Source organism: Castor canadensis, chromosome 5 (assembly GCF_047511655.1).
Source record: "Castor canadensis chromosome 5, mCasCan1.hap1v2, whole genome shotgun sequence".
NCBI classification, from domain to species: domain Eukaryota; kingdom Metazoa; phylum Chordata; class Mammalia; order Rodentia; family Castoridae; genus Castor; species Castor canadensis.
Window position 1 is genome coordinate 70,785,165 of NC_133390.1, and position 24,199 is coordinate 70,809,363.

Here is a 24,199-nt window from a genome sequence, read left to right on the forward strand (position 1 = left end):
AAATGCTCTCCTGTAAGAGTATTTATTTAACTCTTTAATGAGGGATGGTAAAGCTGATTGCAAAGAGAATTTGAAGAACAAGGGCTTCTTTAAAGAAGTATAGTCAGCCAGGAAAGGTATGCTGAAATAAGTTTGTCCTCCAAAACCAAAAATTGGTTAATGTCCCTCAGAGAAATGAAATCACAACTTGTAAATATCTTTTGTACAGCACAGAATCATTTGCATCTCTATTAGGGAAAAATGTCCACATTTGTTGTATGCTTTCAGCCTTGCAAGTTATCAACCTATATGTTAATAACTAACTTCATAAGGTCTGGCCCTTAATCAATAAGAAACTGAGACTCAAACAAAGTAGTGTTCCTGTAGAGAATTAAATACACTTTGGGTGGACCTGTGTCATCTTGTCATATACACAGTCACTCTTTTGCCTTATTTCCAAGTGTTGTATACATTTTCTCGACACTGGTCCTTACTCTCAAGGGGTTTCCAGTACCCATGAGGAAAGACTGTCACACACAATAGAGTTAAATAACCCCAAAATTAGTCCATTTGTTAGGTGTGACAATGCAGTTGAGAGGCATGCTGAAGTATCTTTTGATAAAATTTTATTATATCTGGGATTAGTTTAAAAATATGTGAAGAAAAACAAAAGTTAAGTGAAGAATATACAAAATAAATTGGACCTAACACTGATAGTAGTTGAAGTAAGAGATGCCTTCACGTCTTATTCCCTCTGTTGCATATGGGGTACATTCACATTGTTTTCATGCTAACTATCAAACAAGACAATATCCTATCATGTGTTCATCAACTTCTCACACCCTTGTAGGATTTATGATGTTCACTGTGAGATGTGTTCATCGTTTTTTCTGTCTCCTGCTCAGAAAATACGATTCATGAGGGCAGAGCTTCTTTTCAATTCCTTCTCCTCCCAAACACCAGAAAAGCAGCTGGTACCTGTGGGGGCACAGGAGGTATTTATTAAAAGATAACTTGAAGGTGCTCCACAAAAGGGGCCACCTGCATCCTTAGTGGCTAGGCCTTACAGGGCTGGAACGGGCCCTGATGGGTGGGTGGGATGAGAATGGGAGGAGGCTAACGGGAAGGGGAGCATGAAGACAAGGTATAGAGGAAGCCAGGGAAGGACCAGGGGCTGAACCCAGGGCCTCACACATGCTGAGTACATTCAACCATGGAGCTACATTCCCAGACCCAAGACTGGGTTTTGAGAAGAGGCTGCAAACAAGTGTCAACTCTGGAGGATTTTATAGGTACAACAGGTGAAAACCACACCTTAGAAAACCTGGCAGATAAAAGAAAAAGCATGGATCATCCAGAAGCTAGCTAGGAAGGGCAAGTTTTGGGAGAAGGGTCAAAATGGGCCGGTTTGGAGGTAGGAGAACAGAAGTGTGGCCATTCAAGCAGCAGGATGTGGCAGGAGTCTCCCTTGGGCCCTGGGTTCAGGAGCCAGGGTGGGGACAGAGGGTTCAGCAGGAATTGGGGAAACTGCAGCTGCCCAGGGCTGGGTGTCACCAAAGGACAGCCCCTGGAGCAGCACCCTACTCCCTACTGCAGGTGCACCTTTGATGTGGCTCTGGCTGCTGGGCAGAGGGAACCCGAGCTGCCCAGCACAGCCTGCTCCATCAATGCCACCCACTTTTCAATGAGGCTGCATAAGACCTGAGCCAGTGGGCCCATGGCAGGGCAATTGCTTTGCGGACAGAGCAGAGTGGCTGGCAGGAAATCAAGGCCTCAGTGTTTCAGCCTCAGATGAAAGGGAGTTTTTTACCCAAACCCCTATCAAATACACCCACACTCCCTTCCCCACTCCCTGGGGAGCGGGGTGAGAGACTCTCCTGCTTTCTTCTTCACTTCCTCACTTTCCTCTGGGGAATACAGCCGAAATGAGGGGTGCAATGAGAAGGGACTGTGGCTGAGGAAGGGTCTATGTTCTTTCTGTAGGTTCCAATCACCCAGCTTCCCCTCAGGGTCCTGGAGACATATCAGGATAAACACAGAGAGCAAAAGTGGTTCTCTCAAGCCTTGCACATCAAGCCCTTCCCTTAGAGATTTACCGTCTCCATTCTCATCTATATCTCTGTGTGTGTGAGAGAGAGGGGAGAGGGGAGAAGATGGCTGTTCTATGGCTGCCCCAAAAAGGATCCTGCCTAGATCCCCTGCTCTAATTTCAGCCAAGGGATCTTGAAATCCTGAGGGGAGCAGGACCTCTGTCCCTTGTCCTACACTGAAAATATAAAACCAAGGAGCCTTTTTGCAGGAACATGCTCCATCCATATATTGAAAGAAAGATTCAAGGTGGGGGGACTGGGCTTTATCACACTCTAACAATAACTCAATACAGGCTGACTGAGGCCTCTGTGCCTAGCACTGGAATGGACAAAGGGACACAGAGATAAACCTAGCTCTGTCTTTGTCCTGGGAGTTGAAGCTCATTGCAGGGTGACTGTTACATAAGTGTGCAGCAGAGACATCATGAAGCACAGAGGGAAAAAGCAGAAAGAAGCGTCTGGTGGACACAGGGGCCCTAAAATACAGATGTTCAAGTCTCCCTGGACAAACACAATCACCTTTGATGGTGGAGCTAAGAGGAATGGAGCCAGGACCCAGGTGGCTCTAAGTGGGTGAGAGGCAGGAAGACCCTCAGGAAGTTTGTAACCTCAGGGACCAGGACCAGGGCCTGACATCCCACAGTCCCCCAGGATACTCGCACTGACAGCAAAGGCCTTGAGATGGGATGGAGCAGCACACAGAATCTGAAATTGGAAGACAAGGATTTGGAACTGCTGTGTTCCTTCTGGAGGATTTCTTCATTTCTAAAATGGGTATAACAGCCAGGCATGGTGGCTAATGCTTGTCATCCTACTTTGGGAGACAAGATCAGGAGGATCGAGGCCAGTCTGAGCAAAAAGTTCTAGCTACCCCATCTCAACCAATAAAAACTGGATGTGGTGGTGCTCACCTGTCACTGCAGCTATGAAGGAAGCATAAATAGGAGGATGCCAGGCTGGCCTTGGCATGAACTCATAAACTCAAGACCTTAGTCAAAAAATAGCTAAAGTAAAAGGGCTGGTGGTATGGCTCAAATGGTAGAGCACCTGCAAGTGCTCAAAACCCTATGCCACCAAAAAAAATTTTTTTTGAATTATAAGTAAATAAATAAAATGTGTAAAACAGTGCCAAAGCTCACAATCATTTGTAGTTGTAAGACTTAAATTAAGATAATGAACTAAAGTTTTAAAACACCATTGGGCATGGAGTTCAGTAGAGGGAAGTAGTGGTGGCTGGGAGAAGTAAATATAGGTTGAAATTTCTTCAACCTCAAAGCACTCCATTAAAAAATAGTGTCTGTCATATCCTCCTCATCATTTAGCCAGAGCAGGTAAAGGGGAATTTCTTGGGACTATGAAGAGCAGGTGACAGCTCAGCCTGGGACATGTGGGAACTCAAAACAATATCTGACAAAGAAAATGACAAGTAGTATGCATAGGACAGCAGGCCTGTCGGAGGTAGACTTGGAAAAGTTGATGTGGCAGGTCAAGTGGTCCAGTGTCTGAACAAGGAGATTCATGGGACACTGTGCCTGGCAGAGAGCTGTCAGAGTCCTAGGGGCCTGCCCTGATTCTGCACCAGTCACAGCTTCCAGCCCTCTCTCCCGCTGGTTCTTTTTTGCGCATGGGATACAGAGACTACAGCGATCCTGACTCAGAAATGTGGCCATTTCCTCACAGCTCAACCTCCCCACCTGGTTGAGGCCAGGTAATTCTGGTTTCTCGCCTATCACTTTAAATATTATCAGCAGACAATGAGAACACTGTAAGCTCACAGGTTATCACAGCAAACGCTGAGAATGACAGTGACCTCACACCAGGATGTGACCAGCTTCCCTCAATGTCCACTGTCACTTAACCAGGAAGACTAGCTTAGCCATGAAACCAGTCACAGCTAGCATGGCCATGACTTGGAACCACTGTGACCTCCACATGGCGGTCCCCAACCTGCACTAGATGTGACCCCACATCCTCCGAGCCCTGTGAGTCCCCAGTGTGCTGCAAGGATTTCTACCCACAACACAATCGCTTCACAAGGTTTTGAATTTAGAACCAGGCAGATTATCAGTTCCAACAGAACAAGCCGAAATAGGACAATCATTGTTTTAACTGGTGCTTCAAAGGATGGAGTACTAATGCCCACAAGCCATCAGCAATCTAAAGTCCAGCCCCCATTTACTGACCTTCACATGCTCTTGCTGGGTCTCCTGGGGCATGTCACATAACCTAGAGCCACAGTGAAGGAGCTGATTTCTATCAGTGCTTTTGAGGTGGGAGCCTCTCCAAGTCCCGTTACCAACCTCACTGTCCAGACCCCTGAAAAATACGGAGTGTGACCTGTGCTGTGTCTGGGATGGGCAGCCACAGGGCTCTGTCACTGAAACCAGGGGATTCTCTTGAAGATAGAGGCAGACCTGTCCTGAGAACCTTCCTTCAAGTGGACAGGCCCAAAGGCCATTCTTGAATGTACAGAAGGCAAGATGGGAGTGTTTAGTAAGTCCCTTTCATGTAACTGCAGAGCCCCTTCCTCCTGAAAGCTGCCACATCACCCTCACCTGTCAGAGCAAGGAGACAGAGAGCCAGGGGTTCCTTAACTACCAGAGCCTCAGTTTCTCCATTCATAAGATGAATGAGCATCTCTTGGGATGGTGTTCTGGGGATTAGAGAGCAGGTATTTAGGAAACAGAATGACTATCATATGGAGCATCTAAGACACAGTCACCCTAGTCCGTTCTCCTTGTCACATGTGAGTAAGCTCACACACGGGCAGGTTCAGCATAGAAGACCATGGAATATTCAGGACTTAGCCTAAGCTTTGTTGTACCCAGATCCCCTGTGCATACAGGAAGATGAGAGATAGAGCCTGGAGTTTCTTCCAAGAACAGGGGAATCCTGATTTCAGGGCTGTCTGGGAGGCAGGGTATCCAAAGGACAGCAGACTGCCTGGGGCCTGTGTGAGATGGAGCCTCCATCCCACTATACCCACAAGCGTAGTCTGGGACTCAAGGTTGCATCAGAAAGAACATCTGGGACCCAGGCTCCTGACAGGTACGGGCCTCAAGGCAGTCACTCAGGTGCTCAGGATGGCACTAGGCTGCTGCCTCAGAGAGGCCACAGCCTGGGTACTAGTCCAGGAGGGAGGGTGGCAGGGAGATTGAGAAAGAGAGAGGGAGAGAGAAGGGTGAGGCTGTAGACTGTGCCAACCAAGAAAGCTGTGGTGGAAGGGTAGGGTGGCTTCCCATGAAAGCCATCTCATCAGCTCCCAAAACACAGAATGAATGACTTAGAGCACTTCCCCCCAACTCCCAACAGTGACAGTCTTCCTGAACAACACTCTCACAGAGAAACACTACATCCCAGAAATGGTTTCCAGCCTCCCCTCCATCACCAAGTGCATCTCTCCACTCTGTCTGGTATACACTCCACACAGGATCCTGAAGTCTGACTTCTAGCTCCCCAAAGAGGTCCAGTGTCAGAGGGAAAGAGATGCTTTGATACACCGTGGCCTGGGTTCAAATCCTGTCTCTACATGTATATAACTGCGGGATGTTAGGTGAGCTTCTTAACCTCTCAGGTCTTTTCCTCATAAGTAAACTGGGAGCCCATTTCTCCCTCAAGGGACTTTGTGAGGACTTAAAAGGACAGACTGGCTCACCAGGCTCTCACACAAGGTAGTTGTTATTTGGGTATAAAAAGTAGCTCTTGCCAGAATTAATCCCTGGGCTGGAGGCATTCACTACCCCAAGTTCCTCTCTTCCTTTGCCTTGTCCTCCTGTGCACCTCTTTTCCTCTAACAGAGCCTCTAGATGTGGCCACAGTACCAAACTTCACAGTCATGGAGATCTTCCCAGAAGAAGACCAGACAAGGGATCTTCTCTAGTCATGGGCAAGTCCCCCTAGCCCTTCTCTACCTCAACTGCAGTCCTCCCCTCTCAAAGAGAGGAGTTTCTGAAGTGGAAATGCTTCAGATATTTAGCCCAGTGTGACAATCTCTTGAGCAGTGCTCTCTCCCAGCAGGACAGGGCTGTGATGTGTAATTAAAGCCATGGATTAATTAGGAATGGTAGCCATCTTGCCAAGAGTTGCATCTCCTCCTCTCATCCTGCACCCAGAGGCCTGGGGCTGTAGAACCCAAGAGGGAATACCTCCCCTTCTTCTTCCTCCTCCACCCCAACCCTACAGAGCTCCCACCAGTTACCTTCAGTCAGCTGGAGTCTAACTTAAATCCTCCCCTCAGACTGAAGGAAAGTGGGGAAGAAACAGGATAAGAATGAGACCCTGAGAGGGGTCCTGGTCCTGAAAGATGGTCTGAACTGTGAGTCCATCTCCAAGAAGAAGATGGTATGAAGACTGTTTTCAACACAGAATCCTGCAGGATGGTGCCAGGGAGGCAGGCAATGTGACAGATGAAGGGAAAATGGAACAGAAAAGCCCATTAGTCAGATAGAAAGGAGGAGAAAGCTGGAGGCAGCTGACCCACATGGCTTAAAAGCCCTGCATTGGCTCCCTGGCAATCTAATATCTCTATATCTCAGCATGTCTCAGTGGCCCCATCTGTAAGATGGGGGTAATAAAATCATACCTACCTTTAGGGTTTTTATGAGCTTTTTACCTACAGCTTTTTAAATGGCTTGCTACAATGTAAGCTCTCAGTAAACTAGGAAATCCTTACACACTCCATCCCTTTGTGAATTGCTAAGCCCCAGGCTTTCCTGGGCTTCCCTCTTTCATTCCAGCCACCTCAGTGTAGCCCTGGCCCTCAGCCTTTTAGGCTGAGTCCCATCTGACCCCACCTCCTTCACAGGGCCTTCCCCTCCTCCACCACTTCAGACTGCAGCTTCCCAGTCCACTCTGCAGAAGGATCAGTTTGTTTGATGATATGAGGTCCCAGTTCCTTTTCTAGGTGACCTGCTATACAAAAAAGGGACACATTTCATTCAATTCTCACAATACCCCTCTGAAGCAGGTATTATGGCCATTTTTCAGAGAAGGAAACTGAGCCTCAGAGGCTTCACGCTAGCACCCCTCCCCTCCAAAACCCAGCACTTGAAGCATACATTTTGCCTAGGTGCTTCACTCCCATGGAGCCACAGAGCAAGAAGAGAAAAGAGAGAAAGGACAACTTTCGGGGAAAGATGGGCTGGAAAGCTGGAAAAGCTGCTAAAGAGAAACTAAGATGGCGTCCACAGACCTGGGAGGTTCCTCGGCAGGTCCTGAGTTATCTCTGGCTTGACTTCACCTTGTTCATCAGGGTGTAGGACTCTGTAGGAAGAAGAGTGAGGGACACTCCAGCCACAGGAGGGCCACTAAGAGGATGGCAGGACTGCCAAAAACCCCAGCTGCTCTGAAGGTACTAAAGCCACTTGGTCCAGATGCTCATTCTAGGGAAATGGGAACATGCAAACAAGGCTCAGAACAGCTGTGGGGGGGTCTCACAGGAGTCCTAACAAGATTCTGGCAAGGATCTGTGGGTCTGGAAGGCCTCTAACAGGACACACTATCCTCACTTCCAGAAAAGGTTCTGAAGTGGTTTTTGCAAACCACAGAGAGACAAACTCAATATGCTGCCGGAGAGAAACTCCTGCACAGACTACAAACAAAGGATGGTAGGCACTTGGACCGGACACTGAGGTCACAGGCAGACAGTATGTGTTTGGTAATGAAGTCCTGTCAGGCAGGGCTCATCTCCTCCATTGACAGGGTCACCATGCTGTAGACAAGGGAAATGGGGTTTGCCCACAGTGCTGATCTTCAGCAAAACAGTTGACAAGCTCTTCACGAAATTATGTGTACAGGCTAGAGAAAGGAAGCTAGAAGGTGGGGGAATTAGGGAGACATGTAGGTGGCTGAACAATCATACCCTAAAGGTACTTACTAATGGGTCAAGGCCCCTTGGAGGAAGTGGGGAGCACGCTGTAGGGCTCTAACCCATGCCACCCCATTTAACATCATATCGGGGTCTTGGATCAATACACATGAAGCATTTGAAGCTGGGAGCAACAGCAGATATACTGGATACCAGAAACAGGCTCAAAAACATCCCAATCAGCTATAGAGGTGAACTGAACTTCAACAAACAAAAATGAATTAGGAAAAAATATAAAGTCCCAAACAGGACATCAAAAGCTACAGCACTGTTATAGGATGAACTATTTCCCCCACCACAAACTCATACATTGAAGTTTTAATCCTTACTACCTCAGAATGTGACTTTTATTTGGAAATAGGATTCTTGCAGATGTAACCAGATGGGGTCATAGTGGAGAAAAGTGGGCCCTACAACTCAATATGACTGGTGGCCTTATGAAAAGGAGAAATTTGGAGATAGCTGTATGCACAAGGAAAACAAAGCATGATGATGACATAAGAAATTAAGCCAAAGCTTCTATAAGTCAAGAACGACCAAAGACTGCCAGGAAACCACCAGAAGCTCTAGAAGAAGCCTGGAGATTTCTCAGTCATACCCCTCAGAAGAAACCAACGCTGCCAACACCTTGATCTCAGACTTTAGCTTCCTTCTTTGCAAACACAAAGACAAAACTGGAAAGTTGGGACTGAGTAACAAGCTTATGTTAAAGTGACATGGGAGTGTTGGCCAACAAGACTCAGCAGTGCTATGTGGCTGCCAAAAGCAGCCAGGTCAGAATGGAGGCTACCTTAACAGACGGGTGGTACCTGAACTGATAAGGTATGCCGGTCAGGCCTCACTTGCAGGGCCAGATTTGATCTTGGCAGTCTTGATTTGAGACAAATAGGAGGATCTCAGAGTCCTGTGCCCAGAGACAAAGAGACAAACCAGAGAAGGACTAACAGAAGTAGGGAAGAGACTGGAGGCTTAGAGAGAGACTGGGTTTTCTAGCAGAAGATTCATAGAAAGGAGATGGAGCTCATAGGGAGAGAAACAAACTTCAGAGAAACGCAAGAAATTTCTACGTGGCATTGTTGCCAAAAAAATTAAGCAAGCCACCTTTTGAGCAGATGAGCTGTCTGTCTCTAAAGTACTCAAGATTCCACCTGCTGACCACTCACTCAGCAGGGACTTGGACAACTGGCAGCTCCAAGAAAGATCCACTTATATTCCTTCCTGGCTTGACACCAATGACTCAGGTTTCTTGCCTATTTAAAATTAGAAGCCACTATGAGATGCTTTGGCCCCAAGACTGTTACTTGACAGCTTTAGCAGATTAAACTGTGCTGAGAGCAGGGAGTCAAGACACATAGCCTCAGAAGATCAGGGTGAAACTCACTGAAGAAATGAACCTTCTGTCACTCATACAAGGCACTAGAAGGATGACGGGTGGGAAGAAAAGTAGCCCTGGCTCTCCAATGTCCAGGGATGGGAAGCTAGCAGCCCAAGAATTAACAGGGGACTAGGGATATAGCTCAGTAGTAAAGTTTGCCTACATACATAAGGTCCTAGGTTCAATCCCCAGTACTTCAAAAAGCAAAGTTAACCTAACTTGAGGGAACCTCATACTGGTATGTGCTGTGAGGGGACACAGAGAAGCCTGAGTCTGGGCTTCTATAAGGGGCTTCAAGAGAGACCACTGGGATGACAGTATTCTGTAGGACAAGCAATTGTGATGCCAATAAGAAGAAACTTTCTGTCAGGCAGCAGTGGCTCACACTGTAATCCTAGCTACTCAGGAAGCAGAGATCAGGAGGATTGAGGTTCAAAGCCAGCCCAGGCACAAAAATAGGACTGGTGGAGTGAAGACCCTGAGTTCAAGCCCCAGTATCACAAAAAAGAGAAGAAACTTTCCAGGATGACTGGATTCTAATAGTGAGCATGTATCTATATGAGTTACTGCTGTAGTTTAGATCTGGAATGTCCCACAAAGGCCCATGTGTTAAAGGTTTGTTACCCAGCATGGCACTATTAGGCACTATTGGGATGTGGTGGAATCTTTAAGAGGTGGGCCTAGTGGGAGGTCTTTAGGTCATTGGGACATGCTCTATGGGAATTGTAGGATTCTGGTCTTTTCATCTTTTCTTTCTTGTGTCTTGGCCACAAGGTGAATGGTTTTGCCACACACTGCTGCCATGATATATTGCCTTGCTACAGGCCCAAAAGCAATGGACCCAACAGATCATGATCTGAAACCTCTGAAATTATAAGCCAAAATCGACCTTTTCTCTTTATAAGCTGAATATCTCAAATATTCTTTACAGTAATGGGAACCTGGCTACTTCATATCATCTTGTCATTCTCCCTTAAATTCATCCCTCCTTCATTTTACAGTTTCTTAAAAAAATTAGCTACCCTGAGTTTGAACCCAAGTCTGCCTCATTCCCTAAGTCCATGCTCATTTGCTCATTTGAGGTTCTACACTGCTTCCCTAACAAAGAATTGCATTCTGAGCAGCCAGCAACAGAAAGAACCACCTACTGTGATTTAAAATAATGTCTCCAACTTCAGTAGGACAGCAGAATGACCTGGAGGCTTTTAAAGCACTAGGTGCTAGGCCTTAACCCAGGATTGCTGATTTAGTAGGTCTGGGGTGTGACCTAAGAATTGGTGCATTCCTAACAAGTTCTCAGAGGTGCTGATACTGCTGACCAGGGCCCTCACCTTGAGAACCACTGCTCTTGAGCAATCAGAAATGAAGTGAGTGCTCTAGCCTCACAGTCATGTAGATACATTGCTGAGGTGGTCATCTGTTTCTGGGGCAGAAGTTCCCGCAAATGTTGGGCAGCAGGACTGCCAGCCAGTGCCTGGAATAGAAGTTTCCTTCACTAGAATGCATCTGGCACATTCTAAATAAATCAGCTCCCAGTACTTTCCAATCAGGGGTCCTCTGGTTCCCCCAGGCTAATGGATTCTCTACTATAGTCCTGCTGCTTCTAAAGTTGGTCATTGTGACCATCACCCCAAGGGTTTTCCCCCCTCTCTAAACAGAGTAACTCTGTGCACCAGAACTTTTGTGGCTGAGTTTTCCAATCCCTATCTGATGCCACATGCCCTCCACTGTCCACCCTTGAGTTGACCAGGGTCTCTCTGAAATCCATGTCCAGAAATGAGCACAGAATGACAAAGGAGAATCCATCCTGGGTCTTGTATTTCCTTAAGTGCCATTGAAATGGTGTTTTGAGCAGCCGCATCACCTTGTTGGTTCCTGTGATGCCTATGCACAATTAAATTCCTTAGATATTTTTCTCAGGATCTCAGCCAAGTCAGGTCTGCCACTGTCCCCAGCCCCCTCAAGAACTTGAGTAATTAATTTCTGCAATCTAAATGCGACTTTCCATCTGCCCCTGTTAAATTTCATCTTAGTTTAAACCCAGCATTCCAGTCTATTGAGATGATTTTTGAATCTGTATTCTGTCTTTTATAGAAGCTGCCCATCACGGCCTTGTCATCAACAAATTTGATAAGCTCACTTACTCTAGCTTCATCAAGTCATGGATAAAAATGTGAAGCTTCATTTTTCAGAAGCTCACCTGCCACAAACCATCTTCTCTTGGAATTCTTAATCACAGGACCATTCTTCCTCGAATCAAACTTCCTACAGTCTAAGGAAGATCTCTGGGCATGTCATTTCTTTTCTTGGACATTGTAAACAACAGAATGATGTGTTCTCTTTTATCTGAGCATTTTGTCACATCACCACCTAGTTTTTGATCACAGTCAGAATCAAATCAGAAGGACAGTTTGGGTTGCCATTTCTTGACCTGCTCAGCCATGACAATGTTAAAGATGCAAGAATGCAAGAATCTATCCAGTCCTGCACTTTAAGCAGTAGTTGACTTCCCACAAAATCAGGCTGCCTATCCCCACATCATTTCTGTAGTATGCTTCCCTGACAGCTTTATAATCCATCCTAGGAAAATGGCATCTGAATTTTTCTGACTCGCTGGGGAAGCTGTAACAGAGATATGTCATAACTTGGACCTGCTCGGTTACAAGGTATGCTGGGATCTTCTCAGCTGGGCAGTGAGGATGTAAGAAATGTTTTCTATCATGGGTTATTTGGAAAAGGTGGGCAAAGATACAATTAAGGAAGTAAAAAGGAAAGGGGGTCCAGGAGTGGTGGCTCAAAGCTATAATCCCAGAACTTAGAAAGCTGAGGCAGGAGGATCATGAGATCAAGGCCAGCCTGGGCTACATAGCAAGACCTTGCCTCAAAAACAAAAACAAAAAACAAACAAAAAGAGAATGGAAAGAGGGACATTGATGACTACCATCCTCCTCCTGCTATTTGTATATGAGAAGTGCCCCTCTTCTGCTGGAGAAACACACAATATACGTCCATGGGGTGCTGTGAGAACATTTGTGAACAGTCTGTTGACTCCACAAGCCAGAAGTCACCCAAGAGGATGGAGAAATGTGTATGCAGCAGTTAACTATGTAGCCTCTGGGCTTAAATCCCAGTTATACTGCTCATCAGTTGTATGACCTTGGGCACATTGTTTTATCTTTCAAGGTTTTAATTTCCTCATGGGAAAAGTGGAGACAAAAATAATATAAGTACATAAGGCACATGAGCATTAAAGGAGATGAGGCACATAAAAAGTTTAGCCCATTGCCTAGTACATGGGAACAGCTCCATAAATAATAGCTATTATTATAGAATAAAGTTTCAAGGGACTGAGTGCTGATAGTCAAGGGCTGGAGGTGTGATGAGCAAAGTGGGGCTGAGAGGGTGAAAGAGGAACAAAGGATGCTGGAGGTCAAGGGCAGAAGACACTGAGAGTTCTGAAGGTCAAATCTAATGGGGAATTGACCTAGGAATGAATCTAGGTCAATGGACTCTGACCTTAACTCAGTGAGGGCAAAGGAGTCTTCTGGAAGCCTCAGAGTTCAGAGAAAATGATTTGCTTTTTCAGCTCTGAATCCAAAACTTATTTTAGCTATAGGAAGTCAGTCAAAAATGGTCTTAATGGTCCATGTTAAAAAGCAGAATAAATATTCCACTTCAAGAAATCTGTTCTGAGGAAATAATCATCAACAGCACAAAGATTTATGTACAAGGATGTTCAGTGCAGCATTATTTATAATAGTGAAAAATGGCTTGCAATCTAAATGTCCAATCACAAAGAGTTTGTTAAATAAATTACAGCACATCCCTATGATGGAATACAAGCAGCCATTAAAAAGTCCATTTTAGAAGAACCCTTAAGAAATGGGAAAATTGCCGCGCTCCGGTGACTCACGCCTGCAATCCTAGCTACTCAGGAGGCAGAGATCAGGAGGATCACAGTTTGAAGCCAGCACAGGCAAATACTTCATGAGACCCTATCTCAAAAATATCCATCACAAAATAAAGGAGGCAGGGGGCTGGTGGAGTGGCTCAAAGTGAAGACAGGGCCTTGAACTCAGGAGTTCAAGCCCTAGTACCAGAAAAAAAGAAAAAGATAAAAAAAAGATATGGGGAAATGATCACAATATATTGTTAAATGAAAAAGGCTGGTTACATAATAGCCCAGATAGTATGATCATAATTTAGTCATATACATATCTAGAAGGAAATACGCTAAAGTATTAAATGGATATAAAGTATTTGTATAAATGCTTTTAAAGAAAAAAATGACTAAAAAAAATTATACTAGGAAAGAGCTCCCATAATCAGTTTGCAATAAAAAGTCATTAAATTCAGAACACAGGTACACAAACAGTAGCTATGATCTTGCCAGGAGCTGTAGCTGGTACCAAATGAGAAAGGACCTGGCTATTTGGAAGGACTGAGGGCTGGGAGATGCTGCATGCCATTGGCAGGAGGCCAGGTAGAGCCTAGGGAAGATTTAGGTCAGTGGCTCTCACCAGAGCTGCGTATTAGAATTGTAAGAGAAAAAAAAAAATCAAAAACAAAAACAGTGCCCAGGCTCCACCATAAGGGATTCTGACTTAATTGAACTCTAAAGTGGGACTGTCACGTATATGTTTAAAGGTGATTGTTATGGAACCAGTGAATTTGGTGTTGAGCTGGACCAAGCCGTCGTTCCCTGTATGCAGAGGTACAGTTGAGGCCACCACCCTGAGCAGTCAGCTTTCTCTCCACACTGAACCCAGCACAGAAGTCTCACTCTAGAAGCTGGAGAGATGTTGAAAGGAAGCAGTGCCCAGAGATACCCAGTTTATGCAGAAAAAATACCCTTAGCCTTGGGGGACATTAACAAAAGTGCGCCTTAGATTTGGCCTGTTTGGGAGCTTTTGTCGCAAGGACACTGTTCTATACTTATAACTTCTGATGGGACCCAGGGTACCATCTGACTCCATAAATTGAAATTACAGGCACTACAAAAGAGAGAAGGAAAGAAAACCAGGATCCTGGGAAACCTACAGGGACTTGACCCTGCATAAGCAGGAGCATGTAGGATTTTCTTCATCTGTCCTGCTTTTGGGTAAAAACATATACCAGCCAACAAAGCAATATATGGACCTAAAAGAAGCAGTCTGCTTTGGATGGATGAGGTCTCTCTCTTCTCTCCTCCTCTCTACTCAACTCCTCTCTCTCTCATTCTCTCTCTCTGGGCTCCTACTTTCCCCCAGGCACCTTGAGGGAAGAGAAGCAGCAGGAACGGGCTGCTAGAAACAAAAGTTGGTATTAAATGATAAGATCTCCCAGCTTCTCACTCCACATATAAAATTACTCAAGGCACCAAAAGAAAGGAAAGAGGAGTCCTGTGTTGGCTGCTTTGAACACTGGATCCACGTACCTCTGAATAATTAAGAGCCAACTGCAGCTCTTTTGTACTCCACACAGCAGAGGTCCTGGGAAGCCCTTAGGACAATGACCCCAGCCATAGGGAGGGAACTTTGGCTCAGGTAGACCACTGGGACTGGCAGGTGGGGAGGGATCTAAATTGCTACTCTATAAGCCCTTTCCTTAAAGCTGCCTCCCTGGCAGTCTCATGTCAGCTTTGGCAGAGGAACAGTCTGCAGAGAATCCAATGATCAAACCATAGTGCACGGCTTTGCAGTACATCCCATCTATGTGTATGCACATATTCGGACACACATATACCTCAATGTGAGCACAGTTACCGTCCAAAAGATGCTTGGCTCAGCCTGAGGCTACAAGGAAAGTGCACTTTCTGAAGATTTATGTAGTGACTAGCAGTCAGGTGCCTTACTAACAGAGGGACTAAAAACTGGCCTATGACTAACCATTCTTCATAAAGAAACCACAAAAAAAGTAAATGAACCACTGCTGGAAAATCAAGAGCTGCAGCCTCTATTTGAGATCAGTGACTAGAGGGCCAGAAATGGACTTTAGAGTTCATCTGTCCACTTCATTTTTACAGATGAAGAATCACATGGTTTGACAGAAGCCTCCCTCATTGCTAACCCAGCCTCTTTCCTCAGTACTTGAAACCTATCTACTTTAATTTGATCCTCAGGGGATGGTCAGAAAAGATGGTCACCAGCCATCCTCCAAGAACCAACCTTTCCCATCACAGAAGATGCCAGTCAGAGATGTTCCTGGTTCAAATGCAAAGATATTCAGATAATATCGACAAGGCTTCAAATTCAAATGAGTTCCATGTGCAAGTCTGATTAAGTCATCCCTATTAAAGGCATATCAATGAGAGTAGTGTCATGGTGGAACACAGCACCTGCAGCATTGCCTGGAAAGCATTCATGTGCTTAGGTCGATTTCAAGCCAAACAGTAGAGGAAGAGACGTGGACCAACGGTCCATGTGCATCCAAGGTCAAACTGCCCCCAAGTCCAGTCTCCAGCCCAGGGGTCTCTCCTCCTATGTTCCCCATGTGCCCAGTAACAAATTGGACAGAAAACCATTTTCTTTTTTCACACTCAAGCCATCATGTCTAATAATTTCTTACTAGCAAACCCCTGCTCATGTCAGGATTAAAGTGTGCATTCTGCAATGATTAGCTAGCATAGCTCATGCTCAGGAAAGCAAAACGCTGTAACAGAAGGGAAGGGAAGTGACATGGCGGAGCCACAGAACATGCAGCTCCCTTTCCTCCTTTTCCTTTCAGAACTCTGCTCCCAGCTAGAACTTCTCCCTGTCACTTGCTAGCATTCAAGCCTGTTGCAAGAGGATTTCTTGAAGGAAGAGTCTTAGAGGAGATCTGTCTGAGCTGGAAAATGGCATACACAAAGATCCCTTTCCAAATCGCCCATTAGAAAATCAGCTCCTCAGCTACACAGATGTCATCAAACCAAAGCTACCAAGAAGGAATTTTGAGGAGAAGAGCATTAAGCCAGTGGAAATTCAGGTATTGTCCATACAAACTTCAAAAGGAGGACTCAATTTTCTCAATTCAATAGAATTCCACTAGTTGAGGCACTTGGTTTGGGCTGTTGTCATACATTTGAAACAAAGTTTGTCTAGTCATATATTTAAGACCAATTTAGTTATGGTTGAATTCAAATGCAAAGATTAGAATATAAAGAAAACTCATTTGGTAGAAATAAGTGTTACACATATACACACTGTCATCCAAAAATGAAGACAGGCTCGTGATTATGGTGACTGGATAATGCAAAGGATGAGCCTAGGATCCACTGGAGTTCAAACTCTGAAGTATAAATAACCAACACTCCCTCCAAATAGTCATCATCCCTGATCTCCAGATGTCTGGCTTTGCCTTTTTCTATATCACAGGTATAAGGGAGGTGCTTAGCCACACTTGACAAATGGGAAATCTGAAGTACCCAGAGGGGTCTTGGACCTGGGTGACCAGCTAAGGAAGTAGAATCCTAGCCCTCTCAGCCCTCTCCCCAAGTCCTCTGAAGAAGTTCACATTAGCTGTCAATCACCCAGACAAATCCACAGGGAAAACACACACACACACACACACACACAAAAGCAGTAAATTCTGTCACAGACATGGAGGTAATTGTGTTTTCCTATTCATGTTGATTAACCTCCATGCAGAAAGATCAAAGTCAAGCCTGGCTTACTATTGTATCTATGCTCCTAGCACAGTGCCTGACAACATAGTAGGTGTTCAGTAAATAATGAACCCACAAATTTATTGCCTCTGTTGGTCCCATCTACCTGTACCCATGCAATAACAAAGTTAGCACTTGAGGAACAGAGGCATGGGTAGTGCAGCACCAGAACTCAGCCCTGGGTCCTTTAAGGCAATAGGAATAAGGTGATGTGCATTTCTAACCAGGGATCTTGTCCCTTTGTCCTCTGTGTCCATTCTATCACCTCAAATAAAGTAGTGAATTGATTGACTGATTGGTAGTGATCTGGGTTGTATCTTACCAATTTTCCTTGTGAGATACAGGAGGGTAATCAAAACTAAGGAGTGTCATGGTCAATGTTCCAAATAATTAGACCCAACAGCATCTTCTACCCAAATACACATACTCCATCCAGCAGCCTTCAGCCTTGTCAGGATGATCTTCCATAAATGTCTGCCATCTCTCTACCCATCTCCTGTTGATCCCCTTCTCCTTTTTTGGCCTACACTCAGGGCTCAAGACTTTCTGGCTGTTCCTTGGGATCCCTGATATGAACTTCTAGTCTTTTCTCATTCAATCCCTGAACAAGACTTTACTACATTAGGAGAAACACAAAGCCATGATTGGATTTTTTTTTCTCTTCTGTATACTCACTGGATTCTTAGTGGGCAGGCCGACAGGAAACTTGAGTTCCAATCTTAGCCCTACATCTGGAACCTTGTATCAATGAATGTGAAGTGCTCAGATTTATACAAGACAAGATGACTCCCTGACCTAAAGAACTTACCATCTCTCAGAAGAATCCTGGAGGGCCCTTAGAGTGAGGTAAGCTGAGGGTCCAACAGGTTGGAGGTAGGACCACACTGAGGATATTCTGATCAATACCCAAGGTAGGAGACACAATAACATCTACAACAAAGTGGATGTACTCACATCTTAGAACTTTAATTTCTTGATCTATAGAGACACAAGGGGTATAAATTGGCCTTATTCAGACCATTTCATTTGGCCAGTTTGACTTTGAATACCTCATTGGTCACCAACCAGGCCACTCTAATTGCCTGATCAACACATTGTTACCTGCCTCCCTTCTGTGGGCATTTGAGTTTGTACTCCCCTGACAGACAATCTTCAAGCCCTCTTCCAGCTTTGAGCCTCCATAAGAAGTGAGTAATGAAAGAGCTTTCAAAAATAAGCCAGGAGGTTTGTGCTAAGACAGGAACCCAAGATAGGGTTCCTCCAATCCCAATGGGGAGGAGGTAGTCCTCAAAGCCAAGCTGTACTTCTCCACTTCTCTGCCTTTCTAGTCTAACTCTCCTGGTAAGGGAGCACCTGCCCATCAGACTCTTCTTCTATCTCACTAACAGGTAGCTGGTGGGGAAGAAGGTGCTGGCCCCTCTCTCTCTGGACTCAGTCAACAAGTCCAGCTCTGTCCCACCTGAGTCATCAAGCTTTCTTTAACCAGTCTTCTTCTGGCTCTCTGAAGGTCATTATTTGGCACCAAGCCCTTGCTTCATTGGGTTCCCTTGTTCACATTCTCCTCCCCAAGCACACATTCAAGTGTCATGGAATCAAAGAGGTGAATTTAACAGCCACTCTGGACAGGGACTCAGACCTGTACCTCTCTGCATCTGCCAGCACCTAACACAATGCATTGCAAATAGTAGATGCTTAAAAAGTGCTTGAGGCCCACAGTGACAATGGTAGCTGTTCTCAGCTCTGAAGGAGGAAGACTCTGGCATTTACTCCCTAGAAAAAGAAAAGACATGGAAGATCTGCCATTCTTTCCCAAACTGGTGGTGGTAGCTCAGAGTGGTGCAAAAAGGAGCTATGAACACACACACACACATACAACACACTCATCTTTCCAGACCTGGCGCAATAGAGGCATCCCCACCTCCTAAGTGGTCTACTCTCCCCCTCCCCCAGGCCAAAACAGTTCTCCCTGCCCTGTGAGTGACCAAGTGGCAAGTTCACTCTCTCTTTGATATTTTATCCTTACCTCCTCTGTTGGAAGCCTAGGTTTGGAGCAGGGTGGTATCTTCCAAGCTGCTTCTCAATCTGTTCCCCTTTTCCCCTAGTTATGACGTTCAGTTCTAAGGCTCAAGTTTTCTTCTGCCCCTTCCTCAAGGTCATCTATCCCAGACCAGAAAAGGCTAGAGAGCATTTCTGAATGCCAAGAAGAAAGGCAAGGAGGGTAAGGGAGAAGAAAGAATGAAAAAGGCCAGACTAAAAGATAAAAGAAAATGGAAGTATAGGAACACAGCAGAATGAGAAGCAGAAAGAGGGCCACCTTGGTGGGGGTGGGAGATGGGACTTAGAAAGAAGGTTGGATTTGCTAGAGGTGGTATGGGGGAATGAGGATTATGGCCAGAAAAGATAGCATCTTGGTGAGATCTAGACATAAACCAGCTCCTAATCCCCCAATCCGGTTGGGTTGGCCGAATAGGTGTGTACCCACAGCGTGGGCTGCTCTCATCCCCCCCTCACCACCAAAAGCCTGGCGAGAACAGCAAGGGTCGGGGCAGAGTTCAGCAGCCACCTCTCCCCTCCAAACTCGGTGCTTCTCCCCTTTTAAACTTGGGGCCCACTCCTGCCTGGCGCAGCGGGGTGAAATGACTCCAGGACCAGGCCGTGGGTAGGGAGATGAGAGGGAGAAGAATGGCGCTTCAGGTGGTCCTCCTCGTTTAAAGTTTGCGGTAGGCGAAGGAGCCAGCTGCGTTCGGCTGGTCCTCTCAAGCTTCGCCTTCTTCCTCCGCGGGTCCTAAGACCACTTAGCTCTCGACTGCCGCCCGGCTCGGGTCCCCGATCCCCTTTCCTGTCTCCATCACTCCCTGTGCCCGAGCGCCCCCCGCTCCCTCCCTCCGCACTGGATCTCCCGCACGACGTGAGCGGAAAGTGAATGGGCAGCCCCAACCACAAAGAAAAATTACCATGAGAAAAATAAATCAGGAAATCGCCGTTCGCGTCCCGGGTTCCCGCCGCCGCGCCCCTCTTTGCGGGCCGAAGCCGGAGCGCGGGGCCCCCTCGCCGCTCCATCAGGGCCTGCAGGACAGTTTGGTCTCCGCAGGGCCCAGCCAGGGGAGAGGTAAGCTAGAGGGGTCTGGGAAGATTCTAGGCGTAGGCCAGATTGGCGGCGATGGAGGAGCGGGGATGTCCCCGCGCGGGAGATTTCACACTCTGGGCGGACCACGCGTTCCCACGCGCCTAGCTGTCCGCACTCTCCCTCCACCACCGTCACTCGCCGGCTCTCTCTGAGCCTCCATCTCGGCCCAATCTCTGCCCCGCTCTCTCCTAGCCTTTCACTCGTGGGTCCCCTCCTCCAGGCCCCGGGCCCTGGGTCCCCATCGCGGTTGCAGCCCAGACGCGCGGATCACACCAAGTAGAACCGGAACCCGGAGCGGGCTGGTGGTAGGAACGCAGCAGTGCCGAGGACGACCAAGTCGAGGTGGCAGCGGGTGGCGCGGAAGCCCAGGGATCCCTTCTCCTACTCCCTGCAGCTTCCCCAACCTTCCTCCAACTTGCGATCACCCCCAGACCTCCACACCTATATCCGCCCGAGTTGCTGAAGTTTGCAACTTGCAACCCCAGCCCGCGCAGAGAAAGCGCCCGGAGCTCCCAGGACTCACCTCCCGGCTGCACGCACAGGTGCCCGGGTTCCCGGCGGCCCTCGGCTCTGGCTGGCGCGGAGCTGCGGTGGCGAACAGGAAGGTTGACGACCTGTCTGGGAATGGGGCAGCCGCACAAGAAAGGCCCCCGGTCCTTGGCTCTGCGCTCCGGTGCAGTCCCGACCCCGGCCGCGCCCGCTGCGCTCGGGTTCTTTCTGCAGCAGCTGGATGCGCGGCCGACCCGCCCGGCTCCGCGGAGCTGGGCTCTGGCATCAACCCCCGCGCTCCAACTAGCTCCAGACCTGGCGCGCCGAAGAGAGCGGGGAGGAGGAGACCGAGGGAGCAGGAGGGAGGGAGAGACGGTGGGGGAGGAGTTGGGAGCGAGAGGAGAGAAGGAGGGGAGCGGGAGCATAAAGGAGGAGGGGGTTGGAGAGGACCTGCCGCGGCGGGCGCTTAACCATCTAGCCCCGAGGCGCAGAGCGCGAGGGGGCGCCAAGCATCCCCATGTTCCCTCTGCCAGACTCCTGCCCCTGACTTGCCACGCGAGTGTTACGGGGAGGGTCGACAGAATGACCCCAACCCCAGTCAGCATTCTAGGACCTAGGTCCCCGATCACTTGGCACTTTTGGCCACATCCCGTCTTACGGGTCTTCGGTCACCCCCATCTCGAACCACTCTAACTCTCGAAGCCTGAGGAAACTCTTCCAACCTCCCCAATCCCTCGCCCCACCCCTCCCTGGGCCCCTCAATTCCCCAGCCCTGTTTGTTAGGAACGAGCGTCCTGATTGTAAATTTGAAGGGAAAAAGGACTGTGTACAAAACGGGAGCGGTCTATTATATACTCCAGTAGCGGAGAGTGAGGCTGGGTTGCTGGGTCGGACTGGAACTTGTCTTGCAAGTTGTACAACCTTGAGAAAACCTCTTCAAGGCTCAGTTTCCTCAGCTGTAAACTGGGGTTGGTGACATGAACCCTACAGAATGGTGAGGAACAAGCAAAGGATGCAGGGAGTAAAATAGCATCAGGAACACTGGGAGGGCATCCAATGGATGACTGATTGGGGAGGCGGTGGAGTGCTCTCCACCGAGGATGGAAGCTTTAGCGCAATCACAGGGAGAGAGGCGGAATTGTTTACAAGTTTAAGTGATCTAGTGTTTCTGATGGCTAGAAGGCGGGAGGGACAGTCGTGGGAGAAAGCTTCAGATCCTAGCTGCCCGGCTGTAGGAGGGATGGGAAGGGAGCCCTCTACTGAACAAAAAAAGGTATTTAAAAATTTTTTTTAAAGGTGACCTAAGAAAATGCAAGTGAGAAAGACAAAGGACCTAAAATGTAAACCCAGAAAAGTGTGATTCTAAGATATAATCAAAGAGAACTGTGAAATAAAAATAGATATATTGAGGGAGGGAAAACATTCCAGAAATTGGAGAATTAGAACAAAGTCCAGGTGAAGCCTTTTGCCTAACAAAATTCTGCGTAATGGAAAGTCCAGAGAAAGCAGAAAGTGGAGACAGTATGAATCCCAGAGACACACTCTCTCCCTATCACCCTCACCTGGGAACAAAGGCAAGGAACAGTTTGGACAGGATGATAGGACAGAAAGGATGTGCTGTGAATCCAAGAAAGGCCTTTAGGAGGTGCTGTAAAAAGAGAAACAGTGCAAAATCTCAAAGATAAAGACTTTATAGGGTAATAGAAATGCTGAACCTCATGATTGCTGAACAGAGAGGAATTTGCGAAGATGAAACCCATTCTCAATATAAAGAGAGAGAGCAAAGAAGAGGGGAAAAAAGGAAGGAAGTGGGCATGTTTGCACATGCCTACTATTGAGAGAGCCCATCCATCTAATATTGGGGTAGAAATCAATTTGGGAGAGTTATGGAGGCCAAACCTATCATGCTACAGATAAGGGCAAAGAGGTCTGGAGAGCAGAAGTCACTCTCCAGAGTCCCACGCTGGGATAAGCAGGTCTCCTGATGCCCCATCTAGACCCCTTCCACTCTCTGAGTACTGCCCCCATCCGCACACCCATCCCCATTACTTACAGACCAGGGGCATTGGTTTTGACATTGCAAAGATATAAATGTATGCAATAGAGACATCTTTTAATTAAAACAAAAATGTGATAATATTCCATGGGGAATGAGCAGAAGAGCTTTCATTTGTCTGGATAGGAGAATAGACAAATAATGCCTTCCAGGTGGTTCTGTCAGCCACAGGAGCTCTCTTGAAAGATATTCAAAATCTCCTCCATCCTTCACATACACTCTTACCAGCCTTCTCTCTTTCCACTATGCTCCAGTTGGTTTCTCTTTCTTCCCTTCCCACCACAACCTAGTGCCCCTTCCTGGCTCTCTCCATCTTATGAATCAGTGGGGGAGGGGATTGGCACAGGAAGAGAAGACAGGACACCTGGGCCTGGGGATGCTGGGAAGGAGACCTTCCTCTTCAGGGGAAGGAGGAGCCAAAAAGAGGAGATGGACTGAGAAGCAGGGCTGCTTGCAACACTGAGCTAATTCATCCTAATTGCATCCTACTGTACTGTATTGATTACCAGTGATTATTCAAGGGCTCTCAGTACAAGAGAGCTCCAGAAGCCCAATACTCAGGAAGGGACAGTTTCTCCACGACTCTGGCTCAACATCTATTCCAGGGATGCTCTCCATGTTTGACAAACCCAGGCTGGTAAGAATCTGAATCATTTGCTTGGAACAAAATTTGGAGTGTTGTTCCATCACCAGCAGCTTCTGCCACTTTCCTTAGACCTTTGCAGTAACCTGTATGCTAATTACTTCTATTAGGAGCAATTCTCCACCTACCGAAACACTGTTAATTAAGCAGAATGTAAATACAGTAATTAATACAGAATTATCCAAAACAAACAAGCTAAAGAGCAGTGAACATAAGAGCTGGGCAAGAGTTCTTAGGATTTATTCTTGACCTAGAAATCCCAAACTTATCATGAACTAAGGTTCCAAAAGGTTAAGAAGTACAAATTTTCATGTTTAGGCGTAACAAAACTGGGAGCACAGGTTATCTCCTCCCTCCTACCTGAGTGAATTTTCTGGGTAATCCTAATCATGCTACCTCAGAAATACAAGAGTACAGCCCCTCCCAGGAGACATCAGTGTGTGCATGTGTGTGTGTGTGTGTGTGTATACACGCGCCTATGCCTAGCCCAAGCACAAGCACAAATCTTGCCTTGCAGCAAAAGGCAAACAACAGTCCGTATACTGATAGGTGAGAGAGAATTAAAAACAAAAAGGCAGCAATCACTTACAATGTCCAAATTGTTTCCTGGTCCCATAATTGCCTGCTCATTGTGCCTGGGGATGACAAAGAAAAAAAGCAAATTCCCACCCCAGAAGTCACTGTCCCTTTGTGAACCAAAAGCATACTCAGGTCAGAGGAACTGAAGTGTCACTGAATGACAGCTCTGCCATTGTTCCCAACTTATGTGAGAGACCTTCCTTCCTTCCTTCCTTCCTTCCCAAACATTTAAGTGTCACTCACTATGTGAGGTGGAGAGTTCATAGGAAGAGCCACATAGATAGGCAGGGAAGGCAGACATAATCACAGCAAATGGAAGAACCGCTACAAGACGAGGACTCTGCAGGCACACAGAGAGCCAATGGCTACCT

At 46.9% G+C, this 24,199-nt stretch overlaps 1 protein-coding gene across 3 annotated transcripts in view; it reads right to left on the reverse strand.

Annotated features, from left to right (window-relative positions):
- Positions 1-21,285, reverse strand: part of Sema5b (semaphorin 5B) — a 112,920-nt gene extending 91,635 nt beyond the window's left edge. For 2 of the 3 annotated variants that reach the window (XM_074073288.1, XM_020183408.2), the window contains exon 1: positions 20,585-21,282. In XM_074073288.1, the coding sequence (XP_073929389.1) occupies positions 20,585-21,155 (571 nt within the window). In that variant the 5' untranslated portion in view covers positions 21,156-21,282. Of the gene's footprint in view, positions 1-20,584 lie in introns of all 3 variants that reach the window. The other variant, XM_074073289.1, reaches the window with a different exon arrangement.
- Between the last annotated feature and the right edge of the window lie 2,914 nt (positions 21,286-24,199).